Source organism: Macrotis lagotis, chromosome 1 (assembly GCF_037893015.1).
Source record: "Macrotis lagotis isolate mMagLag1 chromosome 1, bilby.v1.9.chrom.fasta, whole genome shotgun sequence".
Classification (NCBI taxonomy): Eukaryota; Metazoa; Chordata; class Mammalia; order Peramelemorphia; family Peramelidae; genus Macrotis; species Macrotis lagotis.
In genome coordinates, this window is record NC_133658.1 from 392,038,792 (window position 1) to 392,059,950 (window position 21,159).

The window sequence follows — 21,159 nt, forward strand, 5'->3', positions numbered from 1 at the left end:
TAATGTACTTTCCAAATATTATCTTATTTTATATTCACAACAATTTGTGAAATAGGTGTTATTTTTATCCTCATTTTACAGATGGGGGAAACTGAGACAGAGGTTGATTGTGGTGGTTGTTGTTGTTGTTGTTCAAGGCCATGCAGTTAATAAGTAGGTTGTAACCTCCTTGGAGGAGAGGGGCAGAGATTTTTTTTTAAATCTTTAGTTCCTAGTATACCATAAAATCTTGCTGACTGAGTGAGTAAGAATAGAGATGGTGAAAACAACAAAGTGGCTTTTGCAACTTGTATTTTTTTTTAAAAGCTCTGGACTTGGGTGGCTAGGTAGCACAGTGGATAGAGCACTGGTCTTGGAGTCAGGTGAGTTCAAATCCTACCTCAGACACTTAATAATTACCTAGCCATGTGGCCTTGGGCAAGTCACTTAACCCCATTGCCTTGAAAAAATCTAAAAAAAAACCCTCTGGACTCATATTTATTCTGTTTCATAAGAAGCACCTTTGCTCATTGATCAAGAAAAGGGGATGGTCCTCTTCCTCCCTGACTTCCCTATACACACCCAAGAATACATACTATCCTTGATATTGATGTAACATGAGGTTATCCTCATAACTTAAGGATGAGGTTAAGGATGTCCAGTGTATCAGGCTCCAGACCCTGTTCTAGGACCAATCCTAGTTTTGTTACTTATTCAGTCATTGATGATGACCCCTTTGTGAAGACCCTTGAAAGAGCCCTCTGCAAAACTGACCGGGCCTCAGCTGCAGGGAAATGCCCTCAGCTATTCAGAGGTTGAACGTGAATAGCCTCTCCACATGCACATGGCTTCCATGGTCCCATTTGGATTTATTCTGTTGGATTTCATTTTCAGACAGCACTTAATGATGAAAGATGGTGTGCGAGGTCTCCCGCCTGCCCAGAGGCCTGGCTTCTCTCTTTCTCCCTCTTCCAATCTCTGTCTGCCAGCACTAATATTTAGCAAATCAGATCAACTGAATCTCCTAATAGAATAAACAACTGGTTTGTGTTCAGGGGACAGTGTAACTGAGCTGAATGGGCTCTGGCAGCAGGGAAGGGCTCTGGGAGAAAGATTCTGAGCAATTCTTCCAAGGTCAGAGCTACTGTGAGAGGGCAAATTCTGGGTTCTATCCCTAGTTTTTCTCCAATAACAATCGTGCCTAGGAGGGGAGCTGTTGGAATGGCGAGGGGTGACTAGGAGGGGACTTCTGATTGCAATGGAAGAGAAAGTCTAGAAGGTGTATGTGATAATAATCATGGGAGGTTCCAAGGTCTAATAGTGCTTTACAATTGCTTTTATTGTTGTTCAGTCATTTGAGTTATGTCTGACAGTTTGTGATTCTTGGGGTTTTCTTGGCAAGCAGTAGAATGGTTTGCCATTTCCTTTTCCAGCCCATTTTATAGATGAGAACCTGAGGCCACAGGGTCAAATGACTTAGCCAGTAATTGTCTGAGGCCAGAGAAGTCTTCCTGATTCCAGGCCTTTGCTAGCCATAACATCACTTAGCTGCATTATACTTTACAATAGAATTGTTAATACTACAAATAATAATGCTCACTATTAGTCTTTAGCTTTACAGAGAGTTGTCCTCACTGTAAACCTTTGGGGTAGAGTGTAAGTATTGTTTTCTAATTACATTTTGCTACTGAGGCAGAGGACTGAATAATTCAATAACGCTTCCTTGTTGTACAACCTTTTTTTTCTTACAATAGCCTTGTGAGACAGGTGATTCAAATATTATTATCCTCATTTACAAATGAAGAAATGGAGACCTAGAAAGAGGTAAAGTAATGTAGCCAGGGTCATTCACCTAATAATGTCATAGCCAAGCCTAGATCATCTGATTCCCCAAAATGTGTTCTTTCTGTCCTAATACAATATGAAGATGGGAATGAGTGGGTACTACGGAGAAACTCAACAATCTAGGGTTATTGGACCCTGGGAGAGGTTCTTGGAACAGCAGATGCTACTGCTGACCTAGATAGTAAATAGAGTCCAGAACTGGAGTCAGGAAGAGCTGAGTTCAAATGTGGTTTCAGACACTTGCTAGCTCTGTATCTCTGGGCAAGTCACATAATTCCTACTTGCCTTAGTTCCTCATTTGTAAAAAAAAAAAAAAAATGGGGTCACACTAGAGAAGGAAATGGAAAACCACTCCCCATGGATGACAATAACACCATCATCCTCACCACCACCAGCAGCAATCTTTTTACTTCTTTTCCTATCTTATCTCAAGGAAAAGTGTTTACTCCATACACGATTAGCCCTCAGACAAATGGTACAATAATTTGGTCTTAGTAACTCCAGAATCCCTTTCATTCACCCTTTTCTCTTCTTTTCCCCATAAACCAGATAGCTGATACCATTATCTCCACAGGGTCCCCATCCTCTTTGCTTCCTATGCAGACCTGTTCTTTGAGAAGAATGTGGTAAATTCATTATCATTAAGATATAAATGACTGATGCAGCTTAATGTATGATCCACATTGAAGTCTTTAATAGGACTCCTGCTCTATTGTAAATGTTTATCTAATCTATTCTGATTTGGATTGGTTGCCACACCTTCCCCTTTCCCCTCCCCTCTTGCCTCCTCATAACACTGTGCCTAGAAGCATGAATAATCATTTCCTCAGGCCCCCCCCCCTTGGGTGGTCTTGCATTTCCATTTTTTCAGGCAGCCTTGGGAAATTGAGGTAAAGGAATTGGTAAGAACTGCTCAGTTGCCCTAGTATTCTTTTGAGAGCAGGACAGGGAAGATTACTCAGACCACAGGATGCTTGCATCAGTTCTCCTCCCTTTGCTCTTTCCTGCTTTTTGGATCTCCAGCCTGAGAAAACACCATGGGGTTCACGATATGACCTTGACTTTTGCCCTTCAACCTGGACAGAGGCCTGTGCTTTTGCTGTGGGGAGAGGCATTTATTGCTGCAGAAGGCTGGGTGAGGCAAACCTGGCTACTAGCCCATAATAATGATTCGGTCCCCTGGCACCAGTTCTGGGCAGAGCTGCTGGCTCAACACTGCCGACCTCCAGAAACCTGTTAGTTCTCCCTGAAAGGGCTCCGCAGGTCTCCTACAGAGTAGAGAGTTATGGATTGATCTGGTTAATCACTTTTGTATCATGTCTTTAATTCACTTCTCAGAGTGGTCCTCTTATGTCTAGAGGGTATATGGATTATTATTCCCATTTTTCAAATTGGATGACTAAGTCAGAGCAAGGCCAAGTAAGGTCCAAGGTTGCCCAAGATGTTAATGGCAGGGTTGAAACCAGAGACCAGTTCCCCTGTTTGGTAGTCCAATGGTATCATTTCCTGATACTGTGCTAATTATTTATGGTGTCAAAGTTGTGATACAAGCTATGCCTCAGTTTACTCATCTTCATAGAATGCCATTTGCCCTTTGGCTTTCAGGAGGTTCTTTGGATTCTTGGATGGGCTGATTTTTGAGAATGTTGATCTTGAGTGTACTTCTCTTTGACTGAGGTTGAGTTGTTTTCTTTTCACAGAGGCCTGATTGTGATGAGCAGCAACCTTAGTTATCTCATCGAACCCCTTTCCGATGGGCAGGGTCAGCATCTTATTTATAGATCAGAGCATCTCAAACTGCCGGCTGGGAGTTGTGGCTATGAGCATTCTCAACCCACTGCCATGGACTGGGTGTGGCAGTTCACAAACCAAGCCAGGAAGCATCCACACAGGGTGAGTCCTCCACAGCTGAAGCTGGGATGCTGGTAATGTGCCTTGGTCTGCCTTAGAAGACTCATCTTGAATAGGTGACCTTCCAGGAGGAAGCCAGAAAAAAAAATGAGGAGAGGAAACAGAGAAGGCAAGACCAGCCATGATGCCCTTTCTCTCTTTTCCCTCTCTGAAATTCCAACCTGATTTATTGTGTAGAGAGAAATCTCTTAGTCACCAAATGGGAAGTTGAGGTGTTCTGATGGCTAAGCATATGTATATAACCTTTAACAAGCCTGTGGGCATTAATACTTCCTTCCTTAAAAGCATTGTCTTCTTCAGGATATTTATTCCCAGAGAGACCAAGTCTGCCTTGCTTGGAGTGTTGAACTATGCCTATATTCAGTGGAATAAATGCTTTTAGTGGCAATGATTATAAGATCATAGAACTGGAACTGAAAGGAATCTTTGAGGCCTCATGGAAAAAGGGTGAGACTAAGATTGGTTAGTTAAGTGACTTAGCTAGTCACATAGCTAGTAAGTATCAGAAATAGGATTTGAGTCCAGGTCTTTATGATTCTTAATCCAATTGGATCCAATTGGCACTTACTAAACATCCATTATGTCTTCCACCCTTCACAGTTGAGCCCTGGAGTTTTTATAATAAAGACTTGTCTGATCCCTGTATGAATTCTTCCCCCTTTCCTGTGATGCAAACCTTGGAAGAAAATAATTTATATGTTTACATGCTTCTCCTTTCCCACTAGGGAATGGCTAGGGGCAGCTACTAACAATTGGGTGGCAATTAGAGGACCCTGAAGGAAAGAAGTTGGGAACCAAGAATGTAAACAAGAAATTCTACAAAATCAAGAAAGAATTCACAGAGTAGCCAAGGGACTGAGCAGGAGATAGAAACAGGAGCTTGAAGCAAAGGTCCAGATTAAGGACATGGGCATGGGGTCAGGAAGAATGCTCCCTAAAAGGAGGCGTTAGCCGCGTGATCATCTGCATCCTCCAGTTTCAGACATTCCCTTTTGGGCAGTGAGTTGCTCTCCTGGATGCCTTCTTGCCCACTAGGGCAGTGTTACTGAGATAGCAACCTCCCTGGGTTTCAGTTCCTTTTGTATGAAAGAGATGATCTCTTAAGATCCTCTATACCCCCAAGAACTCTGATTTTGACCTTGAAAACAGGATCAGGGAACACTTCTTAGAAGGAAAAGCATATTGATGTGTCCCTCAGGCTAGTCTCATCGTGACCTCTAGTGAAAGTTAACTTTACCAGACTTACAGGAGAGGTCCTAATTGGAAAGTCCCCAAGGGCAGGAATAGATCCTGGATTTAGAAGGAAAGGGAATGGAGGAAGTTAAACACCTTCATTTTCCAAGATTAACATTTGAGGCCTAGAGAAGTTAGACACCTTGAGGACACACATTTAGGATTTGAACCAAGCACCCATTTCCTTCCATTTGCGTGAAGTCCAGATGGCAAAGGTACTGGTTTTTCATTGGTAGTACTTAAACAACCTTGGTGTGTTGGGGATAGTGGTGTTCATTCATAGCTCAACTGCTTCTTACAGTCTTGTCTAATCAGAGAAATTAAGTAAATTCTTATTCTCTCTCTCTCATTTGGAGAGGGGGCATTTGCATATGGGGAAAATAAATTTAAAAGTTTAAGTTGTATTTACTGAACACTCTTCCACTTAAAGGGGGCAGGCAGGTCTGGTATGGTGTAAAGAATATTGCCTTTTCAGTTAGACAGTGTTCTGTTATCCTGTGTGACCTCAAAGAAGACACTTAACCTCTCTGTAATTCCATGCCTTCATTTGTAAAGTGAAGTGATTGGCTAGATTATTTCAAAGGCCTCTTCCAGCTCTAGATATTTTAGTTTCATTCATATAATATCTCAGTGTATTCTCCAACAGTAATCAAGGGGAAGGAGGAGATGGTGAAATACATAACTACAGTGAGTATGAAGCCCCCCAGACTCCTATTGCTAAGCACTCTTTTGGAAATAATGCTAAGTTCTATCAGGACTCTAACCTATTTTATGCCCCCCTTTCTTAGGTCAGGAGGGAAGATTTACAATCTATGAAGTATGTGGAGCTCTACCTGGTAGCAGATTATGCAGAGGTAAGGAAAAGGGCTCTGCTAATTATTTCTGGGCTTAATCTTTCCCATTATTGCTAAATAGAGGGAATTAAGTAGCCTTTACTTTTATTTCATTCATTGAGCTTTTCAAATCTTATCCTTAAAAAGGTTTTTAAAAATCCCTTTTGCCATGTCAACAGGGTGAAAAAAAATGAAGGAAAGTTCCCTCTATAAATCTCTACAAATATTTCAGGCATAAAGAATCTACTTTTATCTGAATTATTATAATTTTCTGTTTTAGTTAAAGCCATAATCAAATTAAAAAGTATTATCCCTGAGGCAGCTAGGTGGCACAGTAGATAGAGCACCGGCCCTAGAGTCAGAAGAATCCAAGTTCAAATATGACCTCAGACCTAATAATTGCCTGTGTGATCTTAGCCAAGTCATTTAACCCCATTGAATAAAATTTTAGAAAAAGTATTATCCCTCTTAGGTCAACTTCATATTAGAGTGGAATTGGATAAGAAGTGGGTATGTCTTAAATCCTTATCTAAAGGAATTTAATTCCTGAAGAACTCCAGAGACCTCATTAGAGTATTGATAGAAATGGACCCTAAGGGAGGGAGGCCTCAATCTTCTCAATTCCATTGACCTCCATTCCCTATAGTCTCAAATGGCCATAGCCAAATCTTAGACCTTACCACCTTCGAGATCTGGAATTTTGAAATTACCTCATGCTCATGAAGCCTATTCTTCTACTTAATTTTAATTTCTTTTCCTTTGAACTGTCTCTCCTCTTTCAGTTCAGTTCCCCTGCTCTATTGGCTTCATTTCCAGCCTTGACCCCCAAGATCTGTTGCTTTAAAAAATATTTTTAATAATCTTTTTTAGAATTTCTATTTCCAAATTTTCTCCCTCTCTCTGGTTTCTCTACCACCCACTGAGAAGACAAACAATATGATATCAATTATATATGTGAAATCATGCAAAAGGTGTTTTCATATTGGCCATGCTACAAAAAAAAAAAGAAAAAGAAAGAAAATGAAAACATTATGCTTCAATTTTCACTTGAGTTGCTCAATTCTTTCTCTGTAGATAGATAGCATTCATCATCTTCAGAATTTCTTGGAACATTATATTGATGAGAATTGCTAAGTCATTCATAGTTGATCAGTACAACACAATTCAATATTTCTATTACTAAATACTGTTCTAGTTCTACTCACTTTATTTTGCATCAGTTCACATAAGTCTTCCTAGGTTTTTCTGAAACTATCCTGCTTGTCATTTCTTATAACACAATAATATTTCATCGTAATAATGTACCACAATTTATTCAGCCTATTTGCTACTTTAATGTTTTACTAACTACTGTCTTAAAATCCCTTGCTTCTCTAATCTCCTGCTATTCCTTATTCTTGAATAATTTTCATCATACCATTTTTCTTCTTCTCCAGTGCTGAATCTTCCTGGAAACAGTCACAATACTAACATATCTCATAGGATATGACTTGGCTTGAACCCTGCTTCTGCTAATTGACATTTTTCTACTCCATTCTTATTCATTTTCTATGCTTATACTCTGTTGTGATTATTACATATCATTCCCCCCCTCCTATTTAAAGCACATTCACAAGCCTCCTGGTTCACTGAGAAGACTAAGACCCTCTAAGGAAAGATGTCCTAGCTCCCTCCCAGGAGTCCTCAGGACTTCTCGGCATCATCACCCATTCCCTTAACTTCCCTCTAACCACAGAAAAGAAGGCGCATCTATTACTCGAAGACTTATATCTCAACCTGTGCCTGTGATCTTATTCCTTCCTATTCCTTCCAAGACTATGCTGTAGTTCGATAGCATTTTTCATCATTCCCTCTCTCAAGCATCTTCTATCTTTCTCTTTATGTTGGTTCAGATCTACCAATAAATATGGTCTCCAATTTTAAAAAGTACTTCCTTTGACCCTCTCTTTCCATTCACTGTTAAACTTCTTTATTAACTTGCTTCCTTTCCTTATTCCCTACTCTCTTCTCAAACTTCTTGTAATCTGACCTACTCCCATCAAACTTTTTCAAAGGTCATTGGTGATGACCTAATCACAAACGACATTGACCTTTTTTGGATCAGAATCATGTAGATTTAGAGACTGAAGGGACTGTAAATTGAATTCCATCCCCTCATTTTACAGAGGAAGAAACTGAGGCACAGAAAGGTTGGGGGACTTAGTGTCTGAGGAGGAATTCAAACCCAGATCCTTATGATTCCAAATCCTGAACTCTTATCTCCTATGCCATATTATCCCACTTGCTATCTGTCCAACTTTTGACATAATCTCGACCACCCCATTTTTGGATTTTCTCTCTTTTATTTACTTCAGAGAAGCCATTCTCTCCTGGTTCTCCTCCTATTTCATTAGAATTTTCATTGAGTCTTCATCTTCCCAACCCATTAATGTAGGCCTTCCTCAAATATTTGCCTTTGGCCTTCTCTCTTCTCTCTATACTTTCTCACTTGGCTGTTTAATTCACCCCTGCCTACTAACACTTTTATACAGATAGCTCCCAAAGCTATATTTCTGAACCTGACTTCTTTTTTTAGGTCCAGATGGGCATGTTCAAATGTCCAAAGGACATTTCCACCTAAATGTCATGAGAACACTTAAGACATAATAGACTTTATTATATTTTTCCCGTTCCTCTTTCTAACTTCATTATTTATTTCTGTCTGCAGCTTTACATTTAAACCAGTTACCTATTTTTGTTACTTTAATATTTATTACCTTCCTCATTTACAAAATAATTGTATAATTTATTTATATACAGCTTAAAAGTTTGCACAACATTTTACAGGTAGTATCTTATTTTATTCTCACAACTAATTCTGAAGGAAAATACTCTTATTATCCCCATTTTGCAAATAAGGATACTGAGGTAGACTGTGATGAAATGACTTGCTTCAGCATAGCTAATGATTATTTGAAATGGCATTTGAACTGGAAGCTTTCTGATTGCAGGTCCAACTCTTTATCTGCTGAGTCACTTAGATGCCTAAAAGGAAGGGCTCATGGATCTCTAAGGTCCCTTCCAGTTTGAAGTAACATGATCCTTTGAATCCTAGTCTCCCTCTTTCCCTGTCCATCTTTATTTATTCTTTAAAGAACACCTCAAAGGCCCTCCCTTCCATGCAGACTTCCTAGATTGCTTCTATTAAGCACTTTTGTTTCACAACTCTGATGCCTTGATTAGGTAATATTGTATTGCTATTTTTACCTTTGCTCAATTCTAAGTGTATATGTTTCTTCTATAAACTTTGTATTTTTCCCAGTTCCTCAACTACAGTGCTCCATACACAGTATGCTTTAAAAAATATTTGTTGAATAGAATTGGATTGAAAACAGAATTATGAAGTAGCCCTGTAGTGATATATACCAAACAAAGAATCAGCCAATAAGAAGATGGATGACATCTTTTAAGCTCAACCTAGCCAAGAGTCATGTTTTGGCAGGCTCTCTGTTTTCAATTTATATTGAAATTTGAAGCAATTCAATCTTGGCTTTCTTCTCCCTTCTCCATCTTCTCTCCTTTAAAAAAATGTTTTATTGATGCTTTTTTTGTCATTTCCCCACATTTCCCCAATTGAACCCTTCCTTGTAGCCATCATTTATGCACTGGCTACATCTGAAATTGTATGTCTCCTTCTCTAGTTGCTACCTACAGCCTTTCTGCATGAGACATGTTTTATCTTCGGTTCTCTGATGCCCCAGTTGGTCACTTGCTTTGGTCAGACTTTTGAAGTCTTTCACTATTATTTTCTATTATATGATTAGAGTAGCAGTATATATTGTTCTTCTGATTTACTTCCCTCTGCTTTAATGTATACAAGACTTCCCAAGTTTCTCCAAATCCCTTGTTTGCAATAATCTTCCCTCACATCCATATACCACAATTTGTTCCTCAATTCTCCAATCAATAGTCAACCAGTTTTCTTTTAGGTCTTTGTTATTACAAAAAGTGCTTCTCTAAATATTTTTGTATATATGGGAACTTCCCCTCAGTCCTTGACTTCCTTAAGATATCTGCCTAACATTGGGATTGCTGGTTCAAAAGAACTGATAGGAGTTTTTCCAATTTCTTATTTTTTCCTATTATAAGGTCATTGATTGGAAAAAACAATACTATTATGCATTAAAAGACAAACACTCTGAATACCACCATATCCTAGTCCCAAGTTTCCATGGTTTCTCTGGGAGCAGAAATGTTGTTTTAAAGAAATGAGACAACTGCTCAGTCTTCAGCCCTCTTTGTTTGCTGATCTTGTTGGGTTTGCCTCTTGGAGACCTGGAAAGGTTTATATTGGGGGAGCCATTTTGATTTTGTCACTAACTGGGGGGTAGGTCAAGAACAGTAGCAAGAGCTGGGCCATTCAAGTTTTGCTCCAGGATGAGAAATGTCTAGAATATGTCTAGGGCTTGCCTTCTTCTCTTTCAAGAATTTAGAATCCTTACAGTGCAGTCAGGTGGCCCCATGGATAGACTGCCAGATCTGGAGTCTGACCTCAGATGCTTACTAGCTGTATGACTCTGTGCAAATAATTTTGCCCTCTTAGCCTCAGTTTCTCCATCTGGAGAAGGAAATATGGCAAACCACTCTAGTATCTACTATCTAGTATAATGGGATGGATCACAAGGAGTTGGACACGACTGAACAACTACAAGAATTCACCCTGGGCCCAGTCTTGCTTTTTCCTGCAATGGTCAATCTTTCATAGTATAGCAACCTCCAAAAGTTTTGGGGTGTACTTCTTCCTTCAACCACTTTCTCTAATGCAAAAGTTGTTAGTTATGATTCTGCAGCAGTCATTGCAGACACTAAATTAGCATTGAAAATAACAGTCCTAGGATTGCTGTGACCAACTTCAGACCATGCAGTTCCATATCCCCTTTAATTATCCCCAGAGGAGAACCCTCTAACACCAGCAATGACATCACTCTCAGAGTCAGACTGCCAGCATGGAAATGATTCAGAGCAGTATCTTTTGATAGGAGTGTATTTGCATTTCTTCAGGCTCTTCCCAACCCTCATTCTCTTCTGCAGCTCTGAATGATTCATGTTAAGGGAAGTGTCAAAGGCTAAAATTTTTTCTTTTTAACTGAGATTCTTGAGCAAGGTGCCTTCAGCCACATTTGATTCTTCTCATCTTCCCCTGGCCAAATTATATTTCTGACTAATTAATGACTTAGTCATGAGGAGAGAAGGACAAGGGAAGGTCTGCTTCATTCATGATTTACAGTCTGGTAGTGAAACAGGATCCTCAGGGTTGTGAATTGAGTGTGATATACTGCCTCTGGAAAGACATAGATCTTTAGGGAAATCTGGTGACTCATCCCTTCTCTCTTCTGCAAGATTCATGGGGTTTCCCATTCTTCAGGGGATTCAAGGTCAAGAGAAAGAGAGAGAGAGAGAGAGAGAGAGAGAGAGAGAGAGAGAGAGAGAGATTAATTTTGGGGGGGTTGAAGTTGGAATTGACATAGATAAATCATCAAAGATTATCTGTTTGAAAGTATGTTTAACATCAGTCAATAAATATTGTAAATGCCTACTTCATGTCAGGCACATTATTAGGTGCTGGGGATTCAAAGGAAACAAAGAATTCTTCCTCACAAGTTGCTTATCTTCTATCAGGGGAAACAGATAGATAGATAGTAGATAGATAGCAGATAGATGTATGATGCAAACACATGCACATACATGTATATATGAATATATATATAAAAGCAATATACCTGCATGCATTCAGAATAAATGCACAATAAATTCAAGATAATTGCATACAAGGTATTGTGATGGAAAGTCAGGAAGGGTTTTTCATGGAAGGTGATCTCTGAACTTCATTTGGAAGGTGATAAAAGGAAACTTTGGAGACCGAAATAAGGAGGAAATACTTTCCATGGATGGGGATGCCCAATGCAAAGGCATGGAAATGGTTCTTAACCAAGAGTGATAGGCATAGTACCCCAAAGGGTCTCCCTTTAACCCTTCCCCTTCTATAACACTATCTCTGCCAGGATTCTGCAATGTGGGGTCAGTAGTGTGGATGGAGTTACAAGGACATAAAGAAACTTCCCCAACTGTCAAGGAACTTCCTTGAATATAGAAATAAGATTATTTTTATAATGATGTTTTTTAGCAATAAAACTAGTTTGGAAGAGACAGAGTCTCCCTTGTGCTCAGTTCCACACACAGTTGTTGTTATTGTTCTTCAGTCATTTACAATTGTATCTGATTCTTTGTGTCCCAATTTAGGGTTTTCTAGGCAAAAAATACTGGAATGGTTTGTCATTTCCTTCTCCATTTTATAAATGAGAAAGCTGAAGAAAACAATATTAAGTGACTTACTCCAGGGTCATACAGTTAGTAAGCATCTGAAGCCAAATTTGAACTCAGATCTTCTTGTCCAAGCTGGTGCTATACCCCCTGCACCACCTAATCACACTTTATTAATCATTATTGTTGTGAGATTCTCTTAGTCAGCTTGGGGGGGGGGGCAGTTGGTTGATACAGTGGATAGAATACCAGATCTGAAGTTCGGCAGACCTGAGTTCAAATTTGACCTCAGACATTTACTACCTGTGTGACCCTGCACAAGTTACTAACTGTCTCGGTCCCCTCATCTGTAAAATGTACTGGAAAAGGAAATGGCAAACTTCTAAAAATCTCTAAATGGAGTCATAAAGAATAAGACGACTGAAATGATTCAACAAAAATAGAAAAGGTGTCATTTGACTTGTAGTTTCATTGATCTGAGCTGCTCCTTCTACCAAATCAGGTGGCCCCTTCCTTGCAACCTAGGGACTTGTCTAGGTCATTGAGATGTTATGTTACTTGTCCAGGGTCACACAGCTACATAGTGACTAGAATAGTGCCCTTGATCTGTGATAATCTAAGTACAAATCCCATCTTGGACATATAGTAGTTCTGTGATCCTGAGCAAGCAAATTAAAGTCTCAGGGCCCTAGGCAATTCATTACAATGATAAGTTGTAGGAAAAATGCTCTCCTGAATTGGCAGAGGGACTTTCCCTACCTTGGAGTTTCCTGTACCAGTGAAATTTACTCTTTATCTTTATGTCACCGATAGTTCCCATTGTGCACAGTGACTAGCAAAAGTAGGCATTTAAATCTTGATTGATTGATTGTTGCTGTTATTGTTGTTATATCACAGTTGTGTCCTAAGAATTGCTTATCAGGCTGCTCTCATTGCTTGAGAAACTAAGGCTGAATGGAAGAAGTTCCATTGCCAAGATGAGACTAGCTCAAAGGGAATATTCTTCCCCTGAGATCACATAACCCTTGTCTATCTCTCATCTGGAACTACATAGAATCATAGGATTACCAAGCTTGAAAGGACCAGAGAGACCTCTTATCCCAACCTTACTTGACTGAATATTTTGACTACAATCTACCCAACAAATGGTAACCTGGCTTAAGCTTGAAGACCTACTCCCTTCAAGGAATTGTCCCCTACCTGTCCATTTCACATTGAGACAGCTCTAATTTGAGAAAATAACTCCTTTCCATAAGCCTGAATCAACCTCTGCACCTTTCCCCTACTGCTCCTCTTTATGTCCTCTGATGCCGACAAAATAAGAGCCCCTTCCATGTGATCACCCTTCAAATACTTTCGTTCAATTTAACAAGCATTTATTAAAATGTCAACTATGGGAAAGTCTCCATGCTTAGTGATGAGAATACAAAGAAAAGAAAAACCAGAACTTTCTTCAAGGAGATTACATTCTTCTGCAACACAGCTATCATTTTTCCATCCCTAGTCTTTTGCTTAAATGTTCCAATTCTCTTAAACTAAATTTAGTCATAATTCCCTTACCTTTTGATGAATGAAATGATCATTTAAAGGAAGTCAAGAAGTTAATAGCTGTTCTTTTGGGGGAAAGACAGAGAGAGCTACAGGCACAGAGAAAGATAGAAACAGAGATAGGAGAGATGGAAAGAGAGGGAGGAGGGAGAGGGAGGGGGAGAGAGATCCAACAGATGTTTGAATAATTGAAGTCCCCTGTCACTGCTATATCATGACTGTGTGTCAAGATGTCCTAATACATTTCTGCTTTCTGTCCAGGTCATCTGTAATATATTCCACTGACACCATTGCTTCTCTTCCTGTCTGTATTGATCTTCACTCAAATATTCTTTATCACATTTCCCCTTTAGTCCTTGGATTTCTTCCCATGAGTCTATCTTCTTTATTTGACTTCTGTTTTTTTTTTTATCATCAACGTGATAGACATGAAAAGAGGATTATATTTAAAACTAAATTTTTATTAACAGTTTTGAAAGTGCCTTGAATTTAACACTATAGTAGTCAACTATTCTGCTTGTCTGTGTTCTTATCAATTTGGCTCTGTTCTCTTACATGTATTTTTTCGTAGACTTGATCTTCTTATGTTACCTAAGCTAGAAATATAAAGCCAGTCATGGGACTAATCCCATGAACGATCAGCACCAGAACTCTAATGTGTTCCATTTTTCTGATTTGGATTCCTCTGCCCTTCTAAAAGCAATCTGTTGGGGCAGCTAGGTGGCACAGTGGATAAAGCACTGGCCCTGGAGTCAGGAGTACCTGGGTTCAAATTTGACCTCAGAAACCTAGCTGCGTGGCCTTGGGCAAGCCACTTAACCCCATTTGCCTTGCAAAAAAAAAAACCAAACCTAAAAAATAAAAGCAATCTGTTGACCTGTTTCTGGGAAGCTTGCCATATTGGTGTTGAATTTAGTATGAACACCTGATTGCTTATCCCATTGCAGCTTAGTATCGCTGAATTAAAGAGATCCACCAGCCCCAGCCTCTTCAACAGCAGAGACTACAAGCAACAAGCATATTTGACTGTTCCTGTATCTTATATTATATCCTTATATCCTGTATATATATATATATATATATATATATATATACACATATATATTTAAATGCTTCATTAATGCTCTTTTTATCTTTTTCCTTTTTGATGCCCCTATCATTATCAATGCATTTGCCCTTTCCAAAAATAACTCTCTTTTCTAAAATAAAAGCCAGAATCCTCAAGCACCAAATAAGCATAATCAAGTCAATTACATCTACATATTGACCATGTCTGAAAATTTTTGTCTCATTTTATCCTGTCATTTCTCTGCTAAGTAGGAAACTTGCCTTATCTAAGATTTAAGTCTTAAGATTTAAGTAGAGTCATGAAGGATCTTTAGTAAATCTTTTTTTTATATACGATTATACTCCACACACACATCCCCAGACCATTATTTACCTATTCCCTTTCTTTTAAATAGGAAGCCATCTAGAGCCATCTGGCTCTGGAGACCCAGTCTGGGTTTCATCCCATCAAGTATAAGAGATATCTGGGATATCAAATTTACTTTGTGATTTTGTATATCATTATTTGAGATCATGTGTCATTATCACTTTTTTGTTTCTTAAACTTTGTCTCCATTGAATTTATGGATGTCGTTGTTGATATTCCTATTTACAAACTGTAGTTATTCTCTATAGTATGTAATCTATTGAATATTTAGGTGGGTTTTTTTTCCAATTTAAAGTCCCTTTGATTAGGTTGGTCAAAGCAGTCAAATATTGATGTTTTTAAATCATCCCTGGCTAGGAGCCCATCATTTCTATATTTAAAGTTATAATGTAGATATCCCAAACCTCTTCTCATTTGCCATCTCCTTAACCAGATGTCCAATTCCTGAATCTGCTTTTTTCTTCTTAAGTATGGTCTTTGATTGATAGCAGGGATGAAAAATACTCCCAATATTTTTCTTGCTAATGATTTCCTAATCTGTAACATTGCTTTCATGTTCTTTCTGGCAATATTATTTGTGCCCATACACATCACCAGAAGTAGGTAAATAATCATTGAATGACTAATCTTAAGAGGTCTTTTATCTTATACATGTCTTATACATGGTCCCAGAAAATAGCAGACCTCTCTGTTGTTAAACTGAACTTCCTTGTTTTGAAATTACTTGTGTATGTACCATCCCTCTATATCATTTAAAGTCTCCAAGGAATGGAGATCATGTATTATTCTTCATAGCTTCCACAACTAGCTGCTCAGTACCCTACCTGAGGCAGTTTGGAATGTATTGAATAGAATCCCGATCTACCACTTACAAACTGTGACCTTGGGCAAATCACTTAAATTCTCCATTCCTCAGTTTCCTTATATGTGAAAGGAGAATAATAGTACCTCTACTTCTTACCTCAAGCTGTTTCGTCAACAAATTCTTTGTAAAATTAAGCTACTAAGATGACAACTACCACCACCATCACTACTACTATCATTACAACAACTACTGTTGTTTAATTTTTCAGTTAAGTCCAACTCTTTGTGTTCCCATTTGGGGTTTTCTTGGCAAAGATAATGGAGTGATTTGCCATTTTTGTGTCCAGCTCATTTTACAGATGAGAAAACTGAGGTCACTAGGGTTAAATGATTTGAGCTCAGGTCTTTCTGACTCCAGACCTGTTGCTCTACCCACTGTGCTTCTTAGTTGCTCTTATCCTTTTCTTCTTATTTCTCTTCCTCCTGAACTCCCTTCCTCCTGTTTCCTCCTTCTGCCCTCTCCTCTGTCTTAGGCTTTCTTTGGTATACAGAACCTCCTTGAGGCAATTTCTCTAAATTTCAGGTCTGCTGAAGGTCTGAATGCTTACAGTCTTAGAGCATTGCTTGCTTGAGAGCATTGAGAGATTAAGTGACTTGCCCAGCATCATGTCAGAGATGAGAATCACTGAAGCATAGAATTGTGAGAGCTAGCAGGGTCATTAGCAGTCATCTCATCTACCATGCTATGACTAAAATGTGATTAGCCAATCTCTGCTTGGAGATCTCCAAGGAGGGGAACTCATCAGCTACCTTGTGAGGCAACCTGTTCTACTTGTAGACAATTCTAATTTTTAGGAAATTTTTTTTCTGACATTGAGCCTAAATTAGATCCTGTTTTTCTCTTCTGGGGTCAAACAGGAAAATCTAATCCCTTCTCCATATGGTAACCCATCATATTCTTGAAGTTACCCCCAGGTCTTCTCTTATCAAGGCTAAACACACCTAATTCCTTCATTTAATCCTCACATCCTCTTGTCTAAATGCTCCTCACCATGTTGCTTGCCTTCCTTCAGACATTCTTCAATTTATCAATGAGATTGTTAATGTCCTGTGGTGTCCAGAATTCAACTTCAAGATTGGTTTTCTACCTAATATACCACATTCCCTTTGAAGCTTCCAATATCCTGATGCATATTTCCTTGAATGATTGTATTTGAGAATAGTCCCTGAGCAACATGGAGGAGATGACCCTAACCAGGTTGGATAGTCTTGAGAATGGCAAGATTTAATATATCTCACCCTGCTCTGAACTATAGTGAAAGTTTGATGAACTTGTCACAGTTTGGTAAAAGATGGAACTTTTAAGGTGTTAAGTTCTTATGGGTTCAAGGCGGAAAAGGGGACAGACATTCTGAGCCTATTTCTAAGGAATCAACTGGTTTTTTTTTTGTTTGTTCCCTTTAGTTTCAGAAGAACCGTCGAGACCAGGTTGCCACCAAACACAAACTCATGGAGATCGCTAATTATGTTGATAAGGTGAGACCAGGTGTGTAGAATGGTTTATTAAACAGACAGTAAAAGAGAATTTTAGAAAAGGAAGTGAGCCATCATATCTTCATTAAGAGAAAACTGTGCCAGTCTCAATTTCTTTGACCTAGCTACCAGACAACAAGGTGACACAGTGGTTAGAACCCTGGCCTTGGAGTCAAGAGAAAAGAAGTTCAAATTTGGCCTCAGACACTTGATACTCACTAGCTGTGTGACCTTGGGCAAGTCACTTAGCCCTGATTGCCTAACATCCAAGGCTACTGAACCCAGATGTCTCTGGAGGAGAAAATTAGACTGGTGATTTAGTACAGCATCCCTCACTCAAATCTAATTCATGTATTTGTCATGGCATTGCCTCCCTGATGTCATGTCTTCTTCAAGAATGAAGGACAAACATTATCCCAGCTACTAGAAAAAGTAATAAATAATTAGAATACTATATACCAAATAAATAGAATACATAATTGAAGAGAATTTCAACAAGGCATTTCACAAAATAATGCATGATATTTTAATGGGCAAGATGGAAACATTCAGATTGGACAATAAAATAGATAGATTTAAAACTGACTGACTCATAGACACATACAAGTGATGATGAATAGATCAGTGTTAGCAGGGAGGGCTGGGGAGTTCCACAAGATTACACAATTGAATTGGTCTTATTCAATGTTTTTAACAATGACATGGATGGAGTCACAGTTAAGTCTTCAGATGACATAAATCAATGGAGGTTAGTTAATACTTTAAATAGTAGAATTTCAATTAAAAATATCTTGAATTATAAGTTTAGTTATAAGCATATATAATAAGATTAAATTTAATATAGATAAATTCTATTTTTGACTTCCCCAAATCATAGATTTATATCCTTTTTTGTTTTGTATATTAGGCTTGCCTAAACTCATTAACTTTTTAAGTTACTATATAACAGTATTGATTCCTATTGAGTTTCATGTGATGAAAACCCCCCGATTTTTTTTACATGAACTTTAACTAAATCTGGATTATTGTGTTCAGTTATAAGCAATACATTTTGACAAGTTGAGTATGTCTAGAGGAAAGTGGCCCAATTACTTGAAGGAACTATTAAACTATCTGAAGCCCCGGAGATATTTGGATTAGAAAAGAAAAAGTTTGATACTGAGAGCCAGGAAGCTGATCACTGAGCCTTCAAGTATTTGTTTTTCTTAACACTAGAATGCAGGGCTAGAAGCAAAGGATGGAAGATACAGGGAGAGAGATTTCAGCTTAATAGATATGGGATAGGGACTAAACTGGTGATTTCATTAGTATAAGGTACTCCCAAGTGAAGGAAACCCCCTCTACTCTAGGCACCTTCCCTTTCAGTTATAGTCTTAGAGATTTGCCTTGAGCAGAGGTGTCAAACCCATGTGGCCCTTACCAAATTAAAATGCAGTTAAGAAATAATTTTAAAAATTAAAAATACATATAAAATATGTTCAGTTCTTCATTTTAGGGTCAAGAACAGAACAGATAATGTTAATATGTGATTTTTTAAATCAATTGGTGATTGACAGGGTTCCTTATTTCCATTTGACTTTGAGCAAAGAAAGCATAGAAAGCCAAAGTGACTTGTCCAGCGCCAAGTATGTGTCTGAGATGAGAATTAAATCAATGTTTTCTTGATCCCAAGGCCAGATATTTATTCCCTGTGTCACACTCTCTCTTCCCTTAATATAAGAAAATAAAATCAGCAATGAGAATTATTCAAAAACAGAATAATTTGGGGCAGCTAAGTGGCACAGTGGATAGAGCACTGGCCCTGGAGTCAGGAGTACCTGGGTTCAACTCCAACCTCAGACACTTAATAATTACCTAGCTGTGTGGCCTTGGTCTAGCCACTTAACCCCATTTGCCTTGCAAAAACCTAAAAAAAAAATAGAATAAGTTGCCTCAGGAGATGATGAATTTTTTATTACTAGAGGTCTTCAAGTGGAAACATGACCATTTGTATGGGATGATATAGGAGGAAGTTTAAACCTCTGAGGCATTTTCCAACTTTTAAGATTTTGCTGGACCTAAAATCAGGAAGACTCATCTTCCTGACCTTATGTACTTCTTAGCTGTGTGACCCTGGGCAAGTCACTTAACCCTGTTTGCCTCAGTTTGCCTTATCTGCAAAATGAGCTGGAGAAAGAAATGGCAAACCATTTCAGTATCCTTTAGGGGTCACAAATGGGGTCACAAAAAGTTAGACATGACTGAAACTACTGAACAAGAACAAGATTTGGTAGATTATATATTTAATTTACCAAATCTTGTATATACAAAATATATACAAGGGTAGAACAAAGGTACTAGAATAATGGCCCAGGGGATTGATTCCTCTAGCCATTTCTCTTCCAAACTTGACAGTAATAGAATTATTGTTTGTAAACAAATCTTATATATATAATACATATAAAATCTACATGACAAAACAAGTTTATCTGGTAACACTTATTCCTTTCCCAGTGGAACTTTATAGTTTTTGAAATTATAAGGTCTTAGATTTGGAAAGAAACTCAGAAGTTACTAAGATCAATGCTGTGCATACATTCCTATTAAAAACACTAGAGAGTATAGGAATAAATGGACTGTTCCTTAGAATAATTAGCAGTATCTATCTGAAATCATCAACAAGCATTATATTCAATGGGGAGAGGCTAGAGGCATTCCCAATAAGATCAGGGGTAAAACAAGGATGCCCATTATCACCACTACTATTCAATGTATTAGAAATGTTAGCTTCAAAAGAGAAGAAAAAGAAATTGAAGGAATTAGAATTGGGAAGGAAGAGACAAAACTCTCACTCTTTGCCAATGACATGATGGTCTACCTAGAGAATCCCAGGAAATCATCCAAAAAACTACTGGAAACAATTAGCAATTTTAGCAAAGTTGCAGGATATAAAATAAACCCTCATAAATCCTCAACTTTTCTATATATGTCTTGAAATCACATTCAAAGTAACATCAGACAATATAAAATACCTGGGAGTCTATTTGCCAAGACAGACTCAGAAACTTTTTGAAAACAATTATAAAACACTTCTCACACAAATTAAATCAGATTTAAATAACTGGACAAATATCAACTGTTCATGAATAGGTAGAGCTAATATAATAAAAATGACAATTCTACCAAAACTAAACTACCTATTTAGTGCCCTATCCAATCAAGATTCCAAAAAATTGTAAAAAGTTGTAAGTAAATTCATATGGAGTCAAGAATTTCCAGGAATTTAATGAAAAAAAGTGCAAAATAAGGGGGTTTAGCCCTACCGGATCTAAAATTATATTATAAAGCATCAGTCATCAAAACTGTCGGTATTGGCTAAGAAATAGGGTGGTGGACCAGTGGAATAGATTAGGTGCAATAGCAGGAAACGATTATAGTAATCTGCTGTTTGATAAACCTAAAGAGTCCAGCTATTGGAATAAAAACTCTTTCTTTGATAAAAACTGCTGGGAAAATTGGAAGTTAGTATGGAAGAAACTTAGATTAGACCAACACCTCACACCCTATACTAAGATAAGATCAAAATGAATACAGGATTTAGATATAAAAAACAATACTATAAGCAAATTAGAAGATCAAGGACTAGTTTACCTGTCAGATCTATGGAAAGGGGTGCAGTTTATGACTAAGGAAGATATGGAGAACATCACCAAAAACAAACTAGATGATTTCAATTACATTAAATTAAAAAGCTTTTGT

The 21,159-nt window shown here is 38.1% G+C and overlaps 1 protein-coding gene across 1 annotated transcript in view; it reads left to right on the forward strand.

The window, feature by feature from the left end:
• ADAM19 (ADAM metallopeptidase domain 19) overlaps positions 1-21,159 on the forward strand; it is a 132,539-nt gene that overhangs the window by 75,343 nt on the left and 36,037 nt on the right. Inside the window, 3 exon segments of the mRNA XM_074212523.1 lie at positions 3,525-3,717; positions 5,757-5,822; positions 17,353-17,424. Coding sequence (XP_074068624.1) covers positions 3,525-3,717; positions 5,757-5,822; positions 17,353-17,424 — 331 coding nt within the window.